The sequence below is a fragment of the Triplophysa dalaica genome, chromosome 8 (assembly GCF_015846415.1).
Source record: "Triplophysa dalaica isolate WHDGS20190420 chromosome 8, ASM1584641v1, whole genome shotgun sequence".
NCBI classification, from domain to species: Eukaryota; Metazoa; Chordata; class Actinopteri; order Cypriniformes; family Nemacheilidae; genus Triplophysa; species Triplophysa dalaica.
The window spans coordinates 17,546,273-17,563,337 of NC_079549.1; the positions used below are offsets into that span (position 1 = coordinate 17,546,273).

Sequence of the window (17,065 nt, forward strand, 5' to 3'; positions counted from 1 at the left end):
AACAGGCAACAATTTATAGAACGCAAACCACTTCCCCTCCTCACCCCCTCACTTCGAAAACAACTTTTTTCTCATTGTAATGAAAAGAGGGCTGTGATTTTAACACCGTAGTCATTCTTTTTATTTAAAATGATTTATCTCAATGTAAAAAATGATTTTTAGAGTCTAATGGAGAAATTCCCATAGTAAGTTGTCATGCTCACAAGTTCATGAGTTCTTTCGAACCAATTAATGTATGTTGCTTCTGAGGAATTCCTAAAACAAGTTGCGACTCAACCTAAAACTTAAAATGATGATGTTACCAATATATGTGCATAGCTGTAACTGCATGTACTTGTTTAATGTCATTTTATAACCAGACCAAAGACCAAATGTTTTATAGTGAAACCTAGATAGAATTACACCTGGAATTTTGATCTGAAGACTTCACCTTTAATATCTTATCTAAACAGGGTCCTTTGATTTCACTATTTAAGGCTATTTGACAAATTCAGATGGAAGTTAACACAATGGAAAAGGTTAGCTTACATTACATTTTAAATAACATATCATTAGTTGATGATATAATAACAATAAATCCAACAATGATTATAAAGTTTATAAAACCACACATTAATATCTCTTTGCTGGAATTTTGCTCTAAATTAAATGACTTAAGTATTAACTTCGTTTTAGATTATTTAGAAGTTTTATGGCAACAAATAATTACTCAGCCTCATGTCTATGAGGCCAAATTATAAACACACTGATGCATGCCCATAAAACACTTTTGCTATAGCGTTTAAAAATATATCTCAGATAATCATGATAACGTGGTATTTTCCAACCGTACAGATTTTACTTATGGGTTTTTTATTAGCTGAGAGAAAAATTACTCATAAAGTGTCACAACAAGGTGTAAAGACAGTACTTGGAACCAACCAACATGAGGTGAAAATAGAAGAGACCACGCAGTTAGTCAAAAGGTCAAATGGAGTACCTGGAAAATAGATCTATTTTTTCAATTTTTTCTTTTCCTTTTACACATTTGGCAGACACTTTTATCCAAAGCGACTTTATACTGCACATTTTACATAGGTATTTGCAATCCCCTTGGATCAAACCCACAACCTTGCTCTTACCACTGAGCTACAGGAAAGCTTTTAAATTTCAGTCTGATGAGACAATTAACAATCACAAAGTCTATCCACCAGATGGTGTTGTGTCATGATTCTGCCTCACCATGTCAGGTATTACTTGGTGTTGAGGCGCAATTAGACAGGATCTCTTGTTTTATGTTGGAGAGAGACTATTTTGTCAATTTTATTGTTGCCATACTCTCTCTCTCCGGTCTTGTCATTGTTCCTGCCCTCCTGTTTCATAGTTAGTGTTAATAAGTTTATGCCCTGCATCTGTTCCCTCTTGATTTGGTTCCTTATATATTGACCTCGTGTCTCTTGTCTTGTGCTGGTTCATTGTTTGTGTCATCTGTGGTGAGTCCTGTGTCTTGTTTAGTTCAGTTTATTGTAAATGTCAAGTGTTAGTCTAGTTAAGTCCTTGTTCCTGTTTCCATGTTTTGTTCTCTTACCCCCTCGTGGGTGTTTGTTTTGTACTTATATAAGTCAACCCCTTACCCGCTGTCTTGCGTTTGGGTCCTCTGTCCCTCACCACCCACGTGCATGACAGTGTTGTGACTGTGCCACAAGAATTTTTCAAAAAAAGGGAATTATTTGTCACAAACATATAATTAAATCTTTGTGCTGATCATAATACTTCTTAGAAATACCTGGACAATTTTTTAACTGGACGTGGTTGTTCACAGATGTATTCTAGATGACGTGTTGTTGTGAATGTTTTTATGAGTCACCTGTCTTATCTCATTAACCTCAAACTCGCAAAAGGATTAAAGATAGCGTCCATGTTTCAGACACTTTTTACACAGCACTGCGCATATCATATGTTGCATAATAATTATCTCACACACTTATGAGCCAGAGTAGATAATAATCACTTCATAAAAAATTCCAAAAACTTGAATAGTTTCGAGTTAAATACTGTTTGAAATTATCAACTGTTTACCTTAAATACATTTCAAAATTGATTTAGTTTAATTTGTCTTGATCCATATTTAATTGTGTTCTGGTTCCCATCTAACTGATAACATTCCACCAATAGAATCCATCATATAGTCGACGCTACTATATTTTTCATTTAAACCAAAACAATTCCTATTATAACAATTAAAGGTCTGTAAGTAATTTTTGGAAGATCGATTGACAGAAATGCAAAACAATATTCATAATTTTTTCTTCAGATGTGTATAAAGACCTTGCGTAATGAAGCATTACGTTTTTTAGAATGAGCTATTTCTATCTACATACACCGTGGATCCCCTTGCATTGGATTCGTCATGTTGTTTCTATAGACCCATAAACAGACAAACTGCTCTACAGAGTGCGCTTCTTGAATGTTGTCTACATGGGCAAAGAAGTGAAAATGTGACAAAAGTCTTAGTCCTGTGTCAGCCACCGTTGTGCTTCAAAAGGAAGGGGTGGAGTGAGCCATTGATTGCAATTCCCAATCTCACCACTAGATGCTGCTACATTTCATACATTGGACCTTAAAATCCAATACATCTAATACATTTTTTATTGTTTTTTTTAAACAGGGAGTAAATGGAATTTCTAGTAGACCAACATAATTTGTAAAAATTGAGTTTAATTATTTAACCTTTTCAATTTAAATATAGACAGACTGAAATAAAAAAGTGTCAAAAGGCTAGAATAAGAAGCTCCTTCAGTCCGTCAGGTAACACATTTGAACAGGACATTATGAACTCCATCATCTTGAACAGGTCGATGTATACCAGCGTTCTTTCCCCCTACTTTCAGACATCTCTGCCTTGTAATAGAGATTAATGAGACAACATTTCTAAAACGTTGAATGACACTGACCACACCATCCATGCCATTCCAAAAGTGCCGCGGAGGGAGATGGAACGTCGACCAGGAGATGTCAAGGCAGAGAGGTGAAGGGGAAAAAAGGGAGGAGAGTCGATTCAAAGGATGACGATAAATCTTTGAGCAGTACTCGATTCCGTCTGGGCTGCGGAGTACGTCTCCCCCTCTGGGATGGGCTGCATGTCTGCAGAGAAACCGAGCTAAGACGAGACCTGTCAGGAACAAAGAGCAAAATTCCAATGATATGTTTAGCTAAAAGGGTGAGAGAAAAGTGAATCAAAGCAGTGCAGGATCAAAGAAACGCTTCAGTAAAGTCAACTTGGCCGCCATGAGACCAGCAGGGGATGCATATGATTTATAAGTTGTTCTTCAGAACCTTCTGATGTTGAAGAATTGATTGTTATTGTTGCTAGAGAGAAGAAGAGAGAGATGTGGGACTGAGGTGGAGGGTCAACCATTTGCGTTTCAAAAGTGGAGCTCTGTGATGTGTGACAGTTGTCGAACACTGAAATGGCATCACTGCCTTTAAATAGAAGCACTGGAATATGTCAGGGGCAATAAGCCACCACAACAAACTCTAGAAAGACTGTCAGTTCGTTGATTTGACCACTGACTTACACACAATCGACTAAACAGCTTGTGAAAGTCAACAAGACTGCGTGTCTTGATCATTGACAGTCTGTTTGAAGTTGGGGTATACCTAAAGTTTACAGCGTTAAACAGGGGTGACAACTTAGGTCTCTTTAACTGATTTACTTTTTGTTTTGACTATTTATTTTGTAAAATTAAGTTTTATGTTACATGCAAACAGAATGTACACAATATCAGTCACATTTCTTTGTATAGCGCTTCTTACAAATTGCATTCATAGTACAACATTACAACAAAAAAATTATATTTCACAGTTATATGGTTATTAGAATTAGAATTTCTATTATGTTGTACAGCGTAACAGTATTTAGCATCATTGTCATTTATTCATGGTATTGTCAAAGCGTTATTGGACACAAAGTTAATTTTCAGCTTTAGCCAGCATTGACATGTAGTTGCATGCGGTCAAAGAAAGACAAAGCTGAGAAAAGGACAAAAACATGTTTATCATAAGTGAACCACATTAACCACCAGTTCCTTTAAGACACATGGTATGTAGGAGACCTTTTTCAGTATCTCAAAGTACTATCAGCCAAACACATACACTGCAGTTTGCGTAGTTCCTGTTTAAAAAGTAAAAAACAACCCATCTCTCTGTCTTTTCTTCTTGGGAAAAGATGTTTGCTTTCTTATGTTGGAAAGGTCTAGATTTACATTCACGGTTTTTGTAGACCTTAGTATTAAGACAATAGATGTATGATTTACAGTATGAATGTTATACTGTAAAGTAGTTGTTGGAGTCCACCTTATTAATAAATGTCTGCTTATTGAAATTAAGTAGCCTACTGTCACTGTATATTGTTTTAGCTCTCGTTTAGCCTATATACAAACATGCAAAATTTATAAATATCAATCTGACTAACTTGTTAAGTATAGACAAATATAAACAAATTTATATTGGGCCTATATATGCAAGAATAATCAGGGACATAACACTATACACTATTTTTTTTTTTTAACAGAATAATTGAGTGTAAAGGACACTGACACTGAACATGCCATGCCATGCGTTTGTCTATGTGTGCGCGTGCGTGTGTGTGTGCATGCGTATGTGTGTGTGTGTGTGTTTATGAGTGCTGGTGAGATGCAGTCAGTACACTGCAAGGTAAAAGTGGTCTACTGGGACAACTCCGAAACAACAACAAAGAGTCATCAGAGGTCTGGATGAAAGCCCTGTCATAAGGTATTTTACTTCTCACAGTCCACACCTCAATGAGTGTTTGCTCGTGGATGGATTGACTGACTGAAGCTTGTGCTATCAAGCACATGGGATTTTGACCATAACAAAACCATTCATCCTGCGAATACCTGAAAACTTGATTTGAGTCTGCAGTCACATTTAACCTCTCATAACACAGGCAGTGAGAATATAGAATAAATGTGCATTACTTGTGATTTCTGTCAAGGGCCTTGATTTACCACAACGTTTTCTTTTGCATAATGGTTTTATAAGTATTCTGAGATGAGTCTTATGTCAATCTATTGTTGTTCTTCCTTACATCAAATATAAAGCCGACTTTGAGTAAGTGTTCATTAATGTTGTTCAGGCATATTTTTCAAATTGTGTGCTTGTTACTTATGTTGCTTTACCTCTTTATTTTTATGTTATGCTTACCATTACAAATAGAAGGCTGTTTTATCCATTTTTTTTAAGTTTTGAGTTTAATTTGCATGTTGAACCATACAATTCTTCTTGAGTTTAAAACCTGATTTTGGATTAACATTGACCCACGAATTGCCATATTTGTTAATCATAAGAACTATCAAGAATACATTTGTGTGTTGAAATTATTGACTTGTTTTAGCTGTTCATCTAGGATGTGAAACAGGCTTTCAGCCGACATTCACACTTGTTTGTTTCATTCTCATTTCTTTACCATTTCAACAGTGCCATCAAGTGGACTTTTTAACGCTCGCATACAAGTTTTGAATTCCTCTCTGGAGCTAACATCACTTTATGTTTGAACAGGAGAGAAAGAACACAAAGCAATTTAAAAACTGCTGTAGTTTTCTATAGTAAACATTTTACATTAATGCATTTGGCAGACATGACTTAGAGCACATTCGGTGCATACATTACTGCTTGTATTAACCCCATGACTTGGCTTTGCTCAGAAATAAATTTGACTAAGTATATTTTATAGCCTATTTATATTTTATCAACAAAAAAAAAACGTGTCCATAAAGTGCAAGGTTTTAGATGCTTTTTAGCAACTGTTGTCTACAAAGCCTATGAAACAGTATGAATTCATGCGAGATAATGTTTTAATTCAATGTCACATGTTATCAATAAACACACAGTGTTCCAAAGTATCAGCATGTGGAAACAGTTGTACATTTCCTGTTATCTGAAGAAAGTTAATGGTTTTAAACCAGTCATTTTAATATCAAAGCACTTAACACTAGTATTATAATTACTTGCAGGTTGGCAATTCCAAACCCATGTCAAGGTTGCATTTGAAGAAAATTGCTTAATATTTATCTGACATGTACAGTATGCTTGGAGTCGGACAAGGCAGTTCGCGTTACAGAAGATTGCTTTGTATTATGGCCATTTTGTTAAATTGCATTGGCCTTTGATCTCTGCCGGTTGATTGACTTGCATGGTTTTCATTATAAAAACTTGCAAAGTCTGTCTGTTGATAATGGTAAACAAAATCAGAGAAGTAAAAGAGGGACTATGACCAGCTGTAGTTAAGATTGTAGAGCCGGCTTGATTACAGAGCCTTTGAAATGGTCTAGCTGAGAAAGACAATTGCTTTGCTGTTTCACCCGTTGTGGCAATTAAGGGATGCTTATTGTGGCATCCATATATTATTCAAATAGGAATGAAGTTTCAATGAGGGTATTCTGTTCTGAAGCAGTAGTACTGCACTGGCAGAGAAATACTCATAGCGATGTCTTTTGTCTATAGATTCATCCCTCAGGAAAATTGTGGTTTTAATTATTTTATCAGAAGTGTAACAACATTTTTTTTACATTTTTATCTTTACTATAAATATATAGGTAAGCAATGTCAACTATAGTGCACCTCGGATTTAGGAACTCTCCCACCTCAACTCGGAATTTCTGGAAAGGCACTATTTTATTGTTAATAAATACTTCTAATGTTTCCTTTTGTATACATCATTATTAATATCAATGTTTTAATGTTACGAAATAGGCTACTTTTAATGTCACCAAATCCAGACGTTTTTTCCGGGCTATCCTAAATCCAAGGTGTCTGGAATGCAGCATAAAACATGGTAAATTTGTGGTTACTATGGTTTTACTACAGATTAAACCATGTTACTATATTAATAAATATAGACCACTTCGTATTACGTAATCAGCGCTTGTATTTGTGCAGAATATCGACGTATATAAAACAAAACACTGTTGTAATGGCAAATGTGTAAAAGTTTAGAAATAAAGTATAGCGCTTGTTGCCCTCGCGTGCTCTCGGAAATTGACAATTCCGACTTCAACCCGGAAATACTTTTGGGAACGGTGCTCTTATAATGTTAGCAAAACCTGAGTAGAAGGTTTTTAAGGTAATATCAAGCTTTTAATGTTACTAAATACTTTTAATGTCACTAAATGCAGACGTTACTGGATGAAGTGGGAATGGCCGAATTTCCGAGAGCACCTGAAGGCAGCGTTAAAGAACGTGCAACGTTATTTTGATTTCAGAATAAGCACATTCGATACTGTAATTTAAATTTACGTTGGCCTAACTCACTCTATAACTAACAAGACGGGAACATCCCTGACTTTAAATAATCAACCACTTACATAGTTAAGACATTTGCGTTGTATCTTACTGTGAGACTTTAGATATAAAAACGTGACTGCTAAATTTATCATTAATATGTGATAACTCCTATACGTTCTAGGCCTATATTAATTTAATAGAACGTAAGGGCATACCAACATCGTCGCGGTATAGCTTCGATGTAATGACGTCATGAGCAATCCAGAACAACTTCTGTTTCACTAACTTTTGAACAAATACAGAATTTATAAAACATTTTAATATTATAACTATATTAAACAAATGTCTTTAAGATTTAATTATATATTTTACGAAGATTTAAAAACACAATACTAATTAATAAAAAAGCGGAAACTGGTTTTGTGGTAGGCCTTAGTGAAGCTTATTAATGAAAACCTATATATTTATATTACTTTTTAATTTCAAAAGTTATTTAAAACAATCGAATATTTCTTATCTATTATAAAGAGATAAGATATACAGTATAAGTGAGAAAATACGGTGTCCACCTTTATTGCATACAACTAAGCATTTTATCTAACATGCTGTGACATAAGATTATAATAGCTTTACATGATACAATGAATATAATGTTTCAGAGTCATTGCTGAACTCAAAATGCCCTTCCTCACATTTCTACTTTTGAAAGCGGGATCTACTTAATCAAGATCAGACTGACGCAACCAAACACCGAGACTGACAGTAAAATGAGCCTGAAAATATGACTCCCCTCATTATCCAAGATGGAAAATACTTACGCGGACTTCCAAAAGAGAAATCATGGAAATACACTTTTCATGTCACATAACGTTTGCCTGTGAATGCCATGTCTCTGGCTCCGCGCATTCTCTGCTGGATGACTTTACACACTGGTGAGACTGATAAAGGGCAAATCTGTTGTGAATTAAAGCGTCATATTTAATACCGCCATGACTCCATTTGACACCAACTCTTGGTGCGTTTGTCAAGTCCAACTCGTGACGGGAGAAAACGTTTATAGTGTGGAACATTATGCTGCGGTGTTTGAACTCCGTATTTTGTTTCTGGGGTGATTTGAACCCCCTTGTTACCACAGAATTTTGGGAACCGAGTTTAAACACTGTGGGATCGCAGCAGAAGGCAGTCGCGTTACGCCATCTTGAGGAAGTATTCTGCTACTGCATTATGGGCTCTAACCAATCTTTTAATAATGCCTCAAATGATGGGAAATTCTAAACATAAAATCAACAATTGCATGAATTTTATTGATTTTGAGCGCTCACATTTTATATGCAACCCATTTTGTATATCATTTCTCTGAAACTACTCTTGCCCTTTTTACTGTACAACATCAAAGCTCTACATGGGGACAAAGCCCGTGTTCGTGCCTTATAATAAAATAAAATTGCTCTTTATAGCCACTGCACAACATCAAAAGCTTGATATGTGTACAAGTCTGTACTCACGCTTGAATCACACAGAGAGGTGCTTTCTTTCTAATAAAATATAAGATGCCCATAATTTTATCATAGGACAATAGTGTTCTCTGCACAATAAATAAAGCAAAACGTCACGTGGAGTTTAATTAAACACAAATATGAATAACTCCTTTTCACATCTAAGACGACTTAACCAAGAAGACATTATTTATGTGAGTGGACAGGGTTTGAACTGTGTGGTAAAAGCTATTCTACTATTATTTCTTTATCTTAGCATTTGTTGTTCAAACAAACTTCTTGAATTCATCATACAACACCAGCACAAAAGCACCGCCCATTCCTCTGAGTACATTGGAGAGAGCCCCTTTGAAGAATGCTTTGCCACCCTCGTCGCGAGCTATCTTCTTCCAGCAGTCAATGGTTCCTGTGTACATAATGTCCGCTGGAAAGACAAAATGCAAAGAGTTCGGTTAAAATAAACAATGGATAGAGAAGAGGGGTTATTTAAATAAGTGCATTGAGCTGTTGTTTGTTTCATACCTCCTTTGCGTCCAGACTGCATCATCATTCGACGGCGAACAGTGTCAAAGGGATACGACATCACGCCGGCTACTGCCGTCACAGTTTGTGCAATCATCCAACTGACCATAATGTGGGTGTTATTGGGGTCTGGAAGCATGCCTGCATATGCGAGCAGAGGTCTGGTTAAGGATAAGAGGAAAACCTCACTGGTAAATCAAAGTCAGATCTGTTTAGCAGTAACAAGCTTATTACCTTTGGCAGTGTCGTAGACTCCGAAGTAAGCTGCCCTGTAAATAATGATACCCTGAACAGAGACATTGAAGCCCTGGTACAGACCCCGCAGGCCGTCTGACCTAAAGATTTTGCCCAGGCAGTCAGCCAACCCATTGAACTCCCTAGTACTGCCAGCTTTCCCTACATCTGCGGCTAGGCGGGTACGAGCAAAATCGAGAGGGTAGACAAAGCAGAGGGAAGTGGCACCCGCAGCACCACCAGAGGCCAGGTTACCCGCGAAGTATCGCCAGAACTGCGTGTGCTTATCAACGCCCCCCAGGAAAATCTGTTTGTACTTGTCCTTGAAGGCAAAGTTGAGGGCTTGTGTGGGGAAGTAGCGAATGACATTGGCTAAGTTGCCACGCCAGAAAGAGACAAAGCCTTGCTCTTTAGGAATCCTCACAATGCAGTCGACAATACCTTTGTAATGTTTGTCTGCACTGATTTGTTGGCTGGCATGTTGCACCTGTGAAGGGAAACATACAATTCCGTGTGAATTTATTTTGATATTCTGTATATTTCTGATTTTTAAGATCTTTATTGATCATTATCACATAGCAAAAATACAAATGAGCAAGCAAGCAAAAAGGTGGTTTCAGAGAGGCAGTTTGAGATATCTCCGCATCGAGAGACATCCACAGGATGCTCTCAGGATGCGGATGTTTCAGAGAACACAGACGTGGCCTCTAAAGGACAACGCGCATCTCGGGTCACAGGATAGGCTACTGTTATTCTATGATACGACAGAAAACGATGCAATGCGAGCTGCGTTAACATGCATAATGTCAGACTGCGCCAGAGCGTAAAGAGTGATTTGTCTCGCGCTCGGGCACGTCACGTCCTCACCTGCAGCAGCAGTTTGACTCTCTCTATCGGTGCGACCGCAGTTTTGGAAATAGCAGCTGCAACTCCGCCTGCTAGAAAGTCTTTAGCAAAAGATATTGCGGCATCGGCCATGGCAGATCAAATATATTACCTCAGTATTTTATCAGTACAGTATGATTCAACCGCTGGTGAAGGCAGCAGGAGTTAGAGCTGAAAGTGATGGAGGATATACTGCGGAGGATGGGCTGCACAAACTCACGAGGTTTATCGCGATATATACAAACTCCCATATATCAGTTTTTCGTCTGGTGTCCAAAACGAATATGTAGTTCTCCAGTAAAGATGTGTATGTATATTAAACACCAAAATGCAGTATTTTCATTAAAAACGATATTTATTTGAAATGTGACATCAACAGTATAAATAAAACCCACCGTGTGATGAATAATAATAATTATATACAGATTATCATTTTGAGATTTAGCTAAAAACATCTTGATGGTTATGAGCTATAACAAAAGAGCTGAAGTGTTTCAGGTGCCACACATTTAAATCACACAAGTTCTGCAGTCTCAATAGATGCTGAACTTGCTAGTAATGTTCTTTTGTCATTTGAGTCTTCTTTGATAAAGAGCATGGCATCCAGAAGGTTGTTTGTGTATTTGATCTTCTGGGTAGCGAAGCCGTGCTTCTTCAGTAAGTCGCTGTATTCTCTGGCGCTCCTCTGCTTTCCTTCAGTCATGCTGAGAGCCTGAAACAGAGCTCGGCTTGGTCTTCTCCTCTCTTCATCCAGGAGGATCTCGGATACCAGAAGCCCACAGCCTGTGTGTCATTCATACATTTATCAAAACAAGAAAATCAACCAGGGAGAGAGCCAAGACTGGCTGCAGTGATAGTCATAAAAAGTAATCAATTAGAACAGAAGGACTGTCAGAAAGACTCTCAGATTCAGATATATGTGAAATAAAAAAATCCCAAAACATATGATTTCAAGTTTATACATTTTTTAATAAATTATTGTATTAAAATAATTTTTTGAGGCAATTACCTGGTGTGCACACTTGGGACAGCTTATTTAAAAGAACATGAACTTTCTCTTCTGACCAGTCATGTAGAATTCGTGCAAGAATATAAAGGTCTGCTTGAGGTAGGTCATCTTTAAAGAAATCTCCTATATATAAAAAAAAATTCAAGCAACACCTAACCACAAAAAATGCACATACAACCCAGTAGTGAAATGTACCACCTGGGGGCACTCTTTAGTTCAGTTTAATAACAACTGACTTATACTGAACAGTTGAGATTTAACTGACCTGCAACAAATGTCACTCTGTCATTGTGTGCTCTCGGTTGGAAGTGCCGTCTCATCTCAATGACATGTGGCAAGTCAAATACTGTAACCAACAGTCCAGGATGGGCTTCTGTTAGTTCGTATGCCATTGCACCAGTGCAACCTGTGCAGAAAAAGCTTTGTAAATATTCGGCATATACCATAAAAATAGGATTTTTTTTACATGAAATACAGGTGTCTCTGGCATAAAAGAAGAACTCAAAATTATAGTCACACCTAAGCGCTAAATTTGGATAACAAGTTCACAGCTCAGCTGTTCTGCTTTGAGTGCAAGCACTTTCAAAATAAAATATGCCTGAACTATCTTGTTATAAAATCTCAAATTATGCAAGACAGTTACATGGTGGTTTCCACACCTCTCAAATCTAGACAATTAAGAATTGTGCAGCACTAGATTTTCTATCAGTCTGTAAAGATAAACCAGTTTATTCATTAGTGGTAAATTACAAAATATGGATACAAAAAAATAAGAGGTCACACCAAAATTATTTTCAGATTTCTGAATATACTATTTAGAGACATTAAGTCTTTTTCAAATACAGATTTCAAATACAAATATTGTCGTAAATATAGTAATATTTGTACATCTATTTAGGATAAGTTCAAATATTTTTTTTATTCAATAACCTCAAATTGTATTGTGTCATGTCATGCTTTCAGTCTTTCACATTGTGATTGGATGATTTTATGACACTTCTGAGGTTTGATTTGAAGTTCTACAGAAACTGGACTGGAATGGCCACAATACATTTATAAATGCTGATCAAAATAAATATTTGGAATGGTCTTTTGACTTTTCTCACGACTGTAATGTGTGTAAATGAAATAATTTGATTTGTTGCTGCTCTAACGGTGACCCCAGATCATCAATGTTCCAGCGAACATTGCTCTCATAGAAAAATCAGTTACCTCCAATGTCACAAGCTGTTTCAAAGGATGAAAGATCAAATGCCATTGCCACATCTTTCCCGGTCACCTTCACGATGCTGTGCATTGCCTTCATAAATCGCATCTTAACGTCATCTTGACTGTAGTAGACATCCTAGAATGAAAGAAAAAATGATTCACTCACATTGGCTTTATTTAGGATGCTCATACCTTTTAAACAGTTCCATGTGTGAGCGAAAATGTTTACCTGAAACATATCCTTATTAATTTTCCCAAAGGCCCGCTCATGTTGACTGGTTCCCTCCCTGACAGCACTCTCTAAGTGACTGAAGAGAGGCCACACCATATCATTGCAGTGGAGGATGTATCCATGCAGCGACAATGGACTGTCTGATACCAGAAACCGCCTAGACTCTTCTGTATTTCTGTACACTGCTACAGACAATGAACAATGTTACATGCATATAGGTCAATGAATAAAACATGTAATATACAGTGGGTGGAAACAAAGCTTTGCGTTGCTTCATATTTCAATAAACAGAGGAAGAACTTGTATGTGATAAAAGAACAGTGAGCTTTAAGATGTTTCAGAATCCATATTTAAAAAGAACGCAACATGGAGTCTAGTTGTTGTTTAAAAAAAAGAAAAATTCTCTCGATAGAAACCAGGTGAAAAACAAGATTTTGACAGTTTCTGCATCGAAAAGGAGATGACAACTGATTTACCATTTTTGTCATCTTGCTGTTCGACCTTTTCTAGCAGGCCTAAGGAAACAGCAGCATCCAGAAGCCTTTCTGTGCCGAAAACAGAAGCATTGATTTGGCTGGCAACCTCTTCCAATGTCAAACCATTAGAGCTGTTCAATACATCAAACACCTTCAGTTTGGCTGCTGTGAACAAAGTCTGTAGAACACAACAATCTTGCGTAATTATTCCTCACGTCTGCTATATGCATATCAAAACACACTGTCAATCATGTTCCATTGAAAAATCTATTAAAGAATACATCACCAACAACAAAACTTAAATACATTAAGTCAAATACATACAAAATATCCTACTGTGGTACCTTTGAAGCTTTGAATCCATCTATTAGGTTCATGATACTGTGGGGTACATCCTGTCGGTCACATGTAGAACACTCTGTCCCCATTACATTCTGTTCTCGCACTGATGTCTGACTGGCATCTCTACTATTGCTGGTTTCTCGCAGCTCAACCTCTCCATTTGCAACACACTTGGACAGGCTGTTGAACACAGTCCAAGACCCATCAGATGCACTCAAGTCTTCCCGTTTGATTTTGTGAGTAGGACTCTCAGTTGGGCTGTTGAAAAGCAGTCCCAGCTGCTTGCAGAAGTGATTTAGAGGGAAGCCCACCACGTTGAGGAAATCACCCTGCACATACTCCACCAACATGCCTCCCAATGCCTGGATTCCATAGCCTCCAGCCTTATCCCTGTAAAATACAAAGAGTTTCATTATGGACCATATTCTGGATGACGGGTAAAAGGTCAAAAGAAATAGGTTTATTTACCACAGATGTACTTTGCTGAAACTGCTTTTTTTGTCAAAGCAAACAACAAAAATCTACACACTCCCCTAAGTCCAAATTCCAGAGGTTCAACAAGTTCAAATTCAGGTTACTGTTAAATGTGACCAAACGATATTACACTCAATATATTATAATATATGATGTATAAAGCAAGCATATCAACTCACATGGGCTCTCCACTGTTGATGTATTCCCACAGCATCTCCTCAGACAAGTCTGCAAACTTTACTTTGGTCTCTTCATAAAAATCTACCACTTTGTACTCAGTGTTTGAACCTGAAATGAACAAAAATTTATCTTTCAATAATCTTTCAATTAATCGTTTAACCAAAAATTAAAATTCTGTCAGCATTAGCTTCAGGTTGTTTCAAACCTGTATACTGTATATTGTACCACTAAACACAAAATAAAATTTGTAAGAATGTTTGTCGACGAACAGTTCTGAGGCACCATTGACTTACTGTAGGAGGTTTGGTTTGCTACATTTTTCAAAATATATTTGTTTGTGTTCAACAGAACAAAGAAATTGACATGTCATGAGGATGAGTAAATGATGACAGAATTTTTGGGTGAACAATCCCTATAAATTAATCTCTAAATATTCATACATTTGTAAAACATACCATTCTTCTCTTGGCAGATCACGATAGCCACACCTGTGAACACACTATGTTCCTTCCCACTTAACCTGTAATACATTGATTCCAAATGACTTTTCAGCTCTTTCACTAAAATAAGTGACAATACTTATGCAAAGTCAATATGAAATGAAACGCACCGGGACAGCATACGGTAAGCATCTTGTTTATCTGTGGGCTTCTCCAAGATCAAACCATCAACTGTCTAATATTAAAATGCAAAGGCATATTTAGTGAAGCAAACTTCAGAACACAATGTGTTAAATCTATCGAAACATACTTACCACTACAGTGTCCGCTCCAATAACAATATCTGGAGTTTTCAGGTGTTTCTGCACAAGTAACATATTGTAACGTAAAAACTAACAACATGACAACTGAAACAACAAAGATAAAGCTACAAAGTTAGATAAAGAAATGCACAACTCACAAAGGGCATTCGCTGAGCCACCTCCAAAGCCTTCTGTTTAGCTGTCTCTACTGCATATTCATATGGTGTTTTAAACAAGGATTTGTCCAAAGTTTCTTTAAACCATGAGGGCACAACCTCGAATCGTAAACCCTGTCTCATCAGTCCAGAGGAAGAAAAGAGAAATCAGTAGTCATATCAAAAGTTCATTATCTGCATATTAAAAAAGAAAAACTTACAGCATTGGTCAAAATCTCCAGCCGTCTTGGGGATGCACTTGCCAAAACCACAAGCTTGCTACTCAGCTTAGATATTACTGGATTTAACAGCATGTTACACCTCTCCTTTTTGTTACTTCCAAAGGTTTATCCTAGAGAGGAAAAAACAACACCACATGTCACAACCAGGAAACGAATATGATCTGACTGCAACCTTGTAAATGTGAAAGGTGAGTTTAAGTACAGATTGGCTATGCTTTTAAGATTAATATGATGTATGGCGTGGTTGCACTGGAACTGAACTTTTGCTAACGTTAGTCCGGAATAAGCATGAAATAATTCCCTGGAATCTTAACAAACAGCAGATATGAGCTTAATAGGTCAGAAATGGCAAGTTCACCCCTTTAAAATAAAGTGGTACAAACAAACAATGTGTTTTGTTGTGTTCTGAAATTTTACCTGGAAAGTCAGCTGTGTTCACGTCCCTTCTCGCTTCCGACAATTGGTTATGCGGCTATGCGTTGAGACACTGCGAAGGTGGAGTCTATTTTCGCACATGCGCAGAAGCCAACAATACTGGGCTGTACTGCGCTTGTACAGTGATTTCCACGATATATTCAGAAACAACTATAGGTAGTTACTTGATGCTGCCTATGTATTACTGGCAAAATATCAGTGACTGTTTGTAATTTAAAATATACATTTTATATGTTGAAACTATAACCGCAAATAAACATGCAAATTCTTAGGAAAGAGGTCCTGAATCACGTGACATGTAACATAGCATACGTGATTCGCTGCTGTAACGTTAGTTTTTGTGATCGAGAGCAACAGAAATATGATGTTTTTTAGGGGTCGAGTCCTCCGCCAAGATAAGTTTTGGTCGAGTTGATAGCAATGAAACAAATGCAATTAAAGTTGTGCATTGCAACTAGAGAGTCTCTCTCATTTACATTTAAGTTTATGCATTTGGCAGACGCTTTTATCCCACTATCTTTTATGTGTGGTGTGTCAAAATTTGTGAAATTACTTACTAAACGTAACATTGCAATATGAAAAAAAGTGAGGTGGCCAATCAAATGAAAGGAGGCGGGAGTTACTGGTTACGGAGCCGAGCAGTGACCAATCAGATAAAAGAAGACGGAGCTATTGCGACTTCAGATGTTTCAGTTTTAAAGTCGACACACACGACACACTGTAAGTGACTAAAACACTCAATAATTTACAACTGTTTAGTGTTAAACGACAGAAATGTTGAACATCCGACAGTTCGAGATCTGAGGCAAACGATCAAATGATTTTTTGGATTAAAATATGTAATTAACGTGATTCATGAAATTTATAATAATCTGTTAATTCGGCGTTTTATTTGGGATAAGGTTAAGAGTAATTGTGTGCATATTCTTAATTAATTTAATGGTAATCAAGTAAAGACACTTAATAGATAAATATAAAAAGGTTTCTATAGGTTGTGTTCAAAATAAAATAAAATGATTTAACAAAAAAAATCTTTGCAAATAGTTAAATGCATTAAACAATAAATTCTACAATCTTTGTATGGTCTACATGTGTTCATAATTCAAAGGGACAGCTCACCTAAAATTGGAAGTTGTGTTTTGATGATC

At 36.8% G+C, this 17,065-nt stretch overlaps 2 protein-coding genes across 4 annotated transcripts; both read right to left on the bottom strand.

Annotated features, from left to right (window-relative positions):
• Nucleotides 1-8,562: 8,562 nt before the first annotated feature.
• slc25a6 (solute carrier family 25 member 6) lies at nt 8,563-10,646 on the bottom strand. The gene is made up of 4 exons (XM_056755229.1): nt 10,404-10,646; nt 9,537-10,023; nt 9,303-9,443; nt 8,563-9,204 (listed from the first exon to the last, which is right to left on the bottom strand). The coding sequence occupies exons 1-4, from the start codon at nt 10,512-10,514 to the stop codon at nt 9,047-9,049; spliced, it is 897 nt and encodes a 298-aa protein (XP_056611207.1). The 5' UTR covers nt 10,515-10,646; the 3' UTR covers nt 8,563-9,046.
• A 111-nt stretch (nt 10,647-10,757) lies between these two features.
• On the bottom strand, nt 10,758-16,029 carry asmtl (acetylserotonin O-methyltransferase-like). Of its 3 annotated transcripts, XM_056755227.1 has the most exons (15): nt 15,900-15,938; nt 15,754-15,790; nt 15,462-15,592; nt 15,244-15,375; nt 15,098-15,145; nt 14,954-15,018; nt 14,799-14,863; nt 14,343-14,451; nt 13,692-14,079; nt 13,348-13,525; nt 12,869-13,056; nt 12,643-12,775; nt 11,696-11,836; nt 11,431-11,553; nt 10,758-11,204 (listed from the first exon to the last, which is right to left on the bottom strand). In XM_056755227.1, exons 3-15 carry the CDS (start codon nt 15,552-15,554, stop codon nt 10,936-10,938), a joined length of 1,932 nt encoding a protein of 643 aa, XP_056611205.1. In that variant the 5' UTR covers nt 15,555-15,592; nt 15,754-15,790; nt 15,900-15,938; the 3' UTR covers nt 10,758-10,935. The 3 variants fall into 3 exon arrangements, with proteins under 3 accessions (XP_056611205.1, XP_056611206.1, XP_056611204.1); XM_056755228.1 differs by lacking the exon at nt 15,754-15,790 and having other exon boundaries at nt 12,869-13,053; nt 15,900-16,029; XM_056755226.1 differs by lacking the exon at nt 15,754-15,790 and having other exon boundaries at nt 15,900-16,029.
• Between the last annotated feature and the right edge of the window lie 1,036 nt (nt 16,030-17,065).

Excerpts from the sequence above, each read along its gene's own strand:
- slc25a6 (XM_056755229.1), bottom strand. The coding sequence starts at position 10,514 with ATGGCCGATGCCGCAATATCTTTTGCTAAAGACTTTCTAGCAGGCGGA. Across the intron at positions 10,024-10,403 it reads GAGTCAAACTGCTGCTGCAG|GTGCAACATGCCAGCCAACA; the intron begins GTGAGGACGTGA and ends TTCCCTTCACAG. Across the intron at positions 9,444-9,536 it reads AGTCTACGACACTGCCAAAG|GCATGCTTCCAGACCCCAAT; the intron begins GTAATAAGCTTG and ends TCGCATATGCAG.
- asmtl (XM_056755226.1), bottom strand. The coding sequence starts at position 15,554 with ATGCTGTTAAATCCAGTAATATCTAAGCTGAGTAGCAAGCTTGTGGTT. Across the intron at positions 14,080-14,342 it reads ATCAACAGTGGAGAGCCCAT|GGATAAGGCTGGAGGCTATG; the intron begins GTGAGTTGATAT and ends TGTATTTTACAG. Across the intron at positions 11,837-12,642 it reads AACAGCTTGTGACATTGGAG|GTTGCACTGGTGCAATGGCA; the intron begins GTAACTGATTTT and ends TTTTCTGCACAG.